Source organism: Trichechus manatus, unplaced genomic scaffold (genome assembly GCF_000243295.1).
Source record: "Trichechus manatus latirostris isolate Lorelei unplaced genomic scaffold, TriManLat1.0 scaffold00035, whole genome shotgun sequence".
Lineage (NCBI taxonomy): Eukaryota > Metazoa > Chordata > Mammalia > Sirenia > Trichechidae > Trichechus > Trichechus manatus.
This window is the reverse complement of record NW_004443971.1, coordinates 15,927,328-15,935,592: the sequence shown is the minus strand read 5'-3', so window position 1 is coordinate 15,935,592 and position 8,265 is coordinate 15,927,328. Positions and strand designations below refer to the sequence as shown.

General features: G+C 40.3%; 1 protein-coding gene across 1 annotated transcript in view; it reads right to left on the bottom strand.

Moving 5' to 3' along the window:
- KIF14 (kinesin family member 14) overlaps positions 1–8,265 on the bottom strand; it is an 83,022-nt gene that overhangs the window by 18,413 nt on the left and 56,344 nt on the right. Inside the window, exons 26-27 of the mRNA XM_004375316.3 lie at positions 2,661–2,819; positions 1,712–1,834 (exon numbers count right to left, since the gene is read on the bottom strand). Of these exons, the coding sequence (XP_004375373.1) occupies positions 1,712–1,834; positions 2,661–2,819 (282 nt within the window). The remainder of the gene's footprint in view (positions 1–1,711; positions 1,835–2,660; positions 2,820–8,265) is intronic.

Genomic DNA, 8,265 nt, shown 5'->3' with positions numbered 1-8,265 from the left:
CACTTTGGAAATCGATTTGGCACTTCCTTAAAAAGCTAGAAATAGAAGTATCATACGATCCAGCTATCCCGCTCCTCGGAATATATCCTAGAGAAATAAGAGCCATCACACAAATAGATACATGCACACCCACGTTCATTGCAGCACTGTTCACGATAGCAAAAACATGGAAACAACCTAGGTGTCCATCAATGGACGAATGGATAAACAAATTACGGTACATTCACATAATGGAATACTTCGCAAAGATAAAGAATCTGTGAAACATCTCATAAGATGGATGAATCTGTAAGGCATGCTGAGTGAAATTAGTCAGCCGCAAAAGGACAAATATAAGACCGTTATTATAAGAACTCAAGAAAAGGTTTAAACACAGAAGAAAACATTCTTTGATAGTTACAAGGGTGGGGAGGGTGGGAGAGGGGTATTCACTAACTAGATAGTAGACAAGAATTATCTTAGGTGAAGGGAAGGACACCAGACACTACAGGACAAGTCAGCACAACTGGACTAAACCAAAAGCTAAGAAGTTTCCTGAATACAACCAAACACTTCAAAGGACAGAGTAACAGTGGCAGGGGTCTGGGGACCATGCTTTCAGGGGATATCTAGGTCAATTGGCATAACAAAGTTTATTAAGAAAATGTTCTGCATCCCACTTTGGTAAGTGGCGTCTGGCATCTTAAAAGCGAGCAAGTGGCCATCTAAGATGCATCAATTGGTCCCAACTCACCTGGAGCAAAGCAGAATGAAGAATACCAAAGACACAAGGAAAATATTAGCCCAGGTGACAAACAGGCCACATAAACCAGAGACTCCATCAGCCTGAGACCAGAAGAACTAGATGGTGCCTGGCCACCACCAATGACTGCCCTGACAGGGAACACAACAGAGACTCCCTGACGGAGCAGGAGAAAACTGGGGTGCAGAACTCAAATTCTAGTAAAAAGACCAGACTTAATGGTCTGACTGAGACTGGAGGGACCCTGGAAGACATGGCCCCCAGACTCTCTGTTAGCCCAGAACTGAAACCATTCCTGAAGCCAACTCTTCAGACAAAGATTAGACTGGACTGTAAGAAAGAAAATGATACTCGTGAAGAGTGTGCTTCTTAGCTCAAGTAGATACATGAGATTAAATGGGCAGCTCCTGTTTACAGGAGAGATGAGAAGGCAGAGAGGGTCAGGAGCTAGTTGAATGGACATGGGAAATCTGGGGTGGAAAGGAGGAGTGTGCTGTCACAGAACAGGGAGAGCAACCAGGCTCACATAACAATGTATGCATAAATTTTTTGTATGAGAAACTAACTTGAACTGTAAACCTTCACTTGAAACACACACAAAAAAATTATTTTATTTTTTGTTGCTGTGAAAACGTATACAGCAAAACATACACCAATCCAACAGTTTCTTCATGTACTATTGAGTGACACTGATTATATTCTAGTTGTGCAACCATTCTCACCCTCCTCTTCTGAGTTGTTCCTTCCCTATTAACATAAATTCACTGCCCTCTAAGATTCCTATCTAATCTTTCAAGTTGCTGTTGTCAACTTGATCCCATATAAATAATTCTTTAAAGTAGCACAATACTCAAGGCAGACATTCTTTACTGATTAAGTTAGACTATTGTTTGGGAGTTAAATTGTTCTTTATAAATCAACCTTATATACTAAGTGGTACTATACAGAACATTCTTTTCTTCATCTTACCTCATTTTGTGCACACAGCCTTAAGAGTTCAGGCTGAAGTTTTTTTGTTTTTTCCAGTCCAGAATCTAATAGAATCTTCATTCCTAAGTCTACACCATCACAAATAGCATCCATAAAATCCTCCTAGAAAAAAATTTTAAGCATTAATAGGCAAATTCTGGTTTTACATTTTTAAAAAATTATCAAATAATTAAGTTATAATTTCTGTTTATTTTAGAGACACATACATTTCAAGTTCATTAAATTTACATACAGCTAGAATAAGAACTAACAGTCTATGAGGAAAGAAATTAACAAGTCTGCACTTTAGTATTCCACATATGAAAAAACCAAACCCATTGTCACTGAGTTGATTCCGACCCATAGTGACCCTGTAGGACAGAGTAGAAATGCCCCATAGGGTTTCCAAGGCTGTAATCTTTACGGAAGCAGACTGCCACACCTATCTCCCACTGAGCGGCTGGTGGGTTCAAACCGTCAGTCTTTCAATTAGCAGCCTAACACTTAACCACTGCACCACCAGGACTCCTTATTTCAAATATAGCATGTTGTAAAGAATGTTTACTATCTTAGGCAGGACACTGTGGATAGAACAGTTACACACAAATATTCTTATATAATATTATGTTTTCAATAACATGAATACTCAAAGCCAGCAAGCACTAATTTTCTAGAATTACTGAGTTCTTCTTGTGCTGATTGGCTAAGCAAACGCTCTGTAGCAGATTGCTATTATCCATTTTTAACCTCCTTGGTTAAAGGGAGGTTTCTAAAATCATCTGGTACATTTGACCAACTTAGATGGAAACAGTTTTAAATCTTACTCTCCAACTATTAAAAGTACAAGCTGTTTTGAAGAATAGAAAGTACTTGTCAAGTGATTATGACTATTATCAGAAACCTCTACTGTTCCCTCAGATGAAATCTTTCAAAAATGTTGCTAAATTACCTGAAGACTGACAGCCTTGTTGGTATTGTTTTCCAGAAAATGTAGCTTGCTCCCTTTCAGAACTGCTAATTGTCCCACATACTTCACAGCCTGCTGTACAATTTGAATCACTTCCTTTTGAGCCTCTTTTACCATTGATGAAATATCCGAACAACATCCCTATAAAATAAAAATGAACCAGTATATCAGATATACGAGATTACAAGGGTACTAAGGCAAAGACTGAAACACAATCTGAAGAAAATAAATTCTGCCTTCCTTCATAGTGACCACACCTCATAAGTCTCAGTCAGAAGCAGAAAACATGCTCTATAGCTACTGACGGTTAACAGAACGAATGACAGGCTCTACCCTCAAAGGTCTTACACACTAATCCGAGACATCAGGCAAGCATGCAACTGACTAGATAAAACACAGAATTGACAAATGAATATCAAAAGAAAATAACAAAATGATACGGCGGCTCTTTTGCCTTTAAGATTTTCCTATCCTAATACCTATTTGAGAGATGGTTCGTAAAGATATTTTCATTTTATAAGTGGATAAGGAAAGGAAGGGAAAGAGGAGGGGGAAAAAAACCTCTTCAAACAAAAGGCTTCCTACATGTACACTGGCGTATACCCAAGAAGCCTGGGGAATGTCTCTTGAGCTTTTCTTCTTTCTGTTACCTGACTGACCACTTTGTGTTTCTTTAGAATACTTCTCTTGGCCTGCTTTCTGGAATATGCTAATTGTATTGCTATAAGGTAAAGATTGCCAAATCATACTTATGGAGAAAGCGTAATTACTAAATTCAGCTTAACTATGTAAGTATCTCCTGAGTGCAGCCTAACTTTACCTCCAAGTCTCGTCTCTCCATCCTTGACTCCTATATAAAACATCTCTCATAGGGCCATTGGTAGAAACTCCAAAATGAAATGAAAAGTGTTCTTACCAGATGGAAAGAGGGAAAGAAACTACATACAAGTTATTCTAATAGGTATTTTGTTTAAACACTGTCTTATTCATCTACTGCTGCTATAACAGAAATACCACAAGTGGATGGCTTTAACAAAGAGAAATTTATTTCCTCACAGTAAAGGAGGCTAAAAGTTCAAATTCAGGGCATCAGCTCCAGGGGAAGGCTTTCTCTCTCTGTCGGCCTTCTCATCCATCTTCCCCTAGAATAGGAGCTTCTCTGTGCAGGGACCCCGGGTCCAAAGGATGTGCTCTGCTCCTGGCACTGCTTTCTTGGTGGTATGAGGTACCCTGGTTTCTGCTTACTTCTCTCTTTTATATCTCAAAAGAGACTTCCCCAAGACACAATCCAATCTTGTAGATTGAGTCCTGCCTCACTAACATAACTGCCGCCCATCCTCCCTCATTAATATCATAGAGGCAGGATTTACAACATATAAGAAAATCATACAATACTGGGAATCATGGCCCAGCCAAATTGATACACACATTTTCTGGGGGGACACAATTCAATCCATGACAAACATTAACTCATCTGATCCTCACAGCAACCCTGCCAGGTAGGTATTGCTGTTTTTTATTTTGCAGGTGAGAACTAATTTACCATGGGTTCAAACATTGGTTTTCCAAACTCTGAATCTAGTAGTTTTACTTTCATGGTTTCTATACTGCCTCAAAGGGGAAGTTAAGGCAATACAAAGTAATAAAAGACTGGTATAAACTTTGAAAAATAGGGGTAAATATTAAGGTAACCACAAAGGAATCTAACAATCCTACAAATCAAAATAAAAAAGTAGAAAAACATAAAGACCCAGCAAACACAAAATCTACAACAAAGGAAAAGATGAAAAAAAACTACATAAAGAAAAATGACTCAGCATAGGACATTGAGGAGAACAAAGAAACTGTGACTAACACACAAAAAGAGATATCAGGATGACAGCACTAAACTCATACCTATCAATAATTACGCTGAATGTAAACGGACTTAATGCACAATAAAGAGACGGAGAGTGGCAGATTGGATAAAAAAGCATGATCCATCTATATGCTGCCTACAAGAGACGCACCTTAGACTTAAAGACACAAACAGGCTAAAACTCAAAGGATGGAAAAAAATATATCAAGCAAACAACATTCAAAAAAGAGCAGGACTGGCAATATTAATCTCTGACAAAACAGACTTTAAAGTAAAATCCACCACAAAGGATAAGGAAGGGCACTATATAATGATTAAAGGGTCAGTACACCAGGAGGACATAACTATAATGAATATTTACATACCCAACAACAGGGCTCCAAAATACATAAAACAAACTCTATACTGCCTCCAAGTATCTGGGTGGTACAATCCGTTAATGCACTTAGCTGCTGATTGAAAAGCTGGGAGGTTTGAGTCTACCCAGAGGGGCCCCAGAAGAAAGGCCTGGAGACCTACTTCTGAAAAATCAGACATTGAGAGCCCTGTGAGGCACAGTTCCACTCTGACATACATGGGGCTGTCATGAGTCAGAATTGACTCAATAGCAACTGGTAATGGTACTGCCTTTAAAATGGGATAGCCAAGCTTAGCATACCTCACTCATTTGTTTCTACCACAGATCATCCTTCAACTAACTCTCTTCTCTAGGCTGGAGCCTAAGTCAGACCCTCAATTTTTTGGCTTTCCAGCTTTGCTCTGTGGCCAAGCCTACCTCCTCTTTCATATTCATGGCTCTATTGCTATCAGAGCATCTACTTCATCTATTACCTCACTCACAGTTCACCCTTACATCTTGCAGTCATTCTATTTTCTCATCACCTACATCTAAAGCAATCCATCAGGAGGTGGGGCCAAGAAGGCGGAGTAGTCAGACGTTTCTGGTGGACCCTCTTACAACAAAGACGTGAAAAAACAAGTGAATCAATTACATATGACAATATAGGAGCCCTGAACATCTAACACAAAGTTGAGGAACCGGACTGAGTGGCAGGGGGAGGGAGAGACGGTTCGGAAGCAGCAAGGAGTTGCCAGACCTGACCCGACGAGAGCCTGAGCTCTTCAGGCCTAATCAGCTCATGGGTGAGCGGTGAGGCAAGCAAGCACCGGTACTTGAGAGGTGCATTTTCTGCACCAGGACAGACCCAGCTCCAGAGAGTCTACTTGCCCACCCAGAACCAGTGAGAAGCAGCCCTCGATCAGGAAAAGATAAGTACTTGTGTACAGCCTACTGCGAGGATCAAAAACACCCCCCTTAGGGAAAAACCTCTCTCCCATTTACCTCCCTGCTCCCTGCTCTGCACTGGGTCCCGGACCGGCTTCAGCAATTGCCGAGTCTGCTGGGCCGGAAATAGCAGCCGTCACAAGCCCTGAGCCATTCTCCTGGCATAGGGGAGTGAACAAATTAACGGGGGAAAAAATAAACTGCCAGCTCCCCTAAGCCAGGAACCCAGGGTAGGTATAGATCTTTTGCCTAGGCACAGACATAAGGGATCCACGGACTTTGAGTGCCTCTCCACCTGCAGAGACTTGTGTGGGGCCATTTCAACAGCATAGGCCCTTATTACCTCAGTACGACAGGTTATATACCTGCAGTCTAACTTCAACTGTTTCAGCTGTGAAGTGGCAGGTTTGTGACATTTGACACTGCTCTGCCCATTAAGCAGGGTCTTCATCTACACACATCAGGGGCCTGAGGACTGGTGGCTCCACCCACACCACCTAGCCACCTGAAATAGGGGCCCAAGAATAAGAGGTGCCCCCTAGTCCTTACAGCCAACAGCACTGGGTGCTCATAGTCCAGCTGTAAAACCTACCCACCTACACAGTCTAGGGAACAGGGACATGCCTTCGTCCTGGACACTCGTGGGCGGCTGTCAGCCCTGTGCCTTGCTCAGAGTGTGTCCCCCTGCTGCAGCCAGATACATGTGCCTACACCAATCACCCATGGCTATCTAGGACTGTAGGTGAGAGCCTACACCACACACTTGGTGGCTATCGACCTGGGCACCTGAGCTGAGTCCATACAGGAGGAGTGGGTGGACTCCTGAGCTCACATACCTAGTAACAGATCCAACCACCTGGTGACAGGACAGTAGAGCTTCAAAGGTGCCAATAATCAAGCTAGCTCATATGAGCAGCCTATTTGGGCATACTGAAACAAAACAAGAAGCTAGAACACAGTAAGCAAACATAAAATAAATATTATAACTTATTGATGGCTCAGAGACAACAGTCAATATCAAATCACATAAACAGGCAATCCATGATGGCTTCAGCAAACTCCCAAAATAAAGAATCTAGAAATTTTCCAGAGGAGGACAATTTCTTAGAATTACTGGAGGCAGAATACAAAAGATTAATATACAGAACCCTTCAAGAAATTAGGAAGGAAATTAAGCAAAATGCAGAACACGTAATGGATGAAATTAAAGAGATTAGAGAAGAGCACAATGACAAATTTAACAGGCTGCAAGAATCCATAGAGAGACAGCAAACAGAAATCCAGAAGGTTAACAATAAAATTTCAGAATTAGACAACTCATTAGAAAGTCATAGGATCAGAATTGAGGCAATGGAAGTCAGAATTAGTGAGATTGAAGATAAAGCACTTGACACCAACTTATTTGAGGAAAAATCAGATAAAAGCATTTTAAAAAATGAAGAAACCCTAAGAATTATGTGGGACTATATCAAGAGGAATGACCTACGAATGACTGCAGTACCAGAACAGGGAGGAATAACAGAAAATACAGAGAGAATTATTGAAGATATGTTGGCAGAAAACTTCCTTGATATCATGAAAGATGACAAGATATCTATCCAAGATGCTCATCGAACACCACACAAGATAGATCCCAGAAGAAAGTCACCAAGACATATCACAACCAAACTTGCCAAAACCAAAGACAGAGAATTTTAAGAGTGCTAGGGATAAACGAAAAGTCATCTACAAAGGAGAGTCAATAAGAATAAGCTCGGACTACTCAGCAGAAACCACGCAGGCAAGAAGGCAATGGGGTGACATATATAAAGCCTTGAAGGAAAAAGACTGCCAGCCAAGAATTACATACCCAGTGAAACTGTCTCTCAAATATGATGGTGAAATTACGGTATTTCCAGATAAACAGAAGTTTAAGGAATTTGCAAAAACCAAACCAAAATTACAAGAAATACTAGAGGGAGTCCTCTGGTTAGAAAATCAGTAACATCAGATAACAATCCAAGACTAGGACACAGAACAGAGAAACCAGATATCAACTCACGGAGGTCACAAAAGTAAATCAAAGGTAAAACACTGAAAATAGGGAAACAGATGTCAATATGTAAAAGATGACAACATTAAAACAAAAAAGAGGGACTTAAAAAATACAGACATAGATTTTTCATATGGAGAGGAAGTCAAGTCGATATAAAGAAATAAAAGACTGGTATAAACTTAGAAAACTAAGGGTAAATATTAAGGTACCCACAAAGGAAACTAATAATCCTACACATCAAAATAAAAAACAAGAAAAATGTAAAGACTCAGCAAACAGAAAATCAACAACAATGAAAAAGATGAAAAGGAAATACATAAAGAAACATGCTCGGCACAGAAAATTAAATGGAACAAAGAAACTATGAACAACACACACAAAAAGACATCAAAATGACAGCACTAAACTC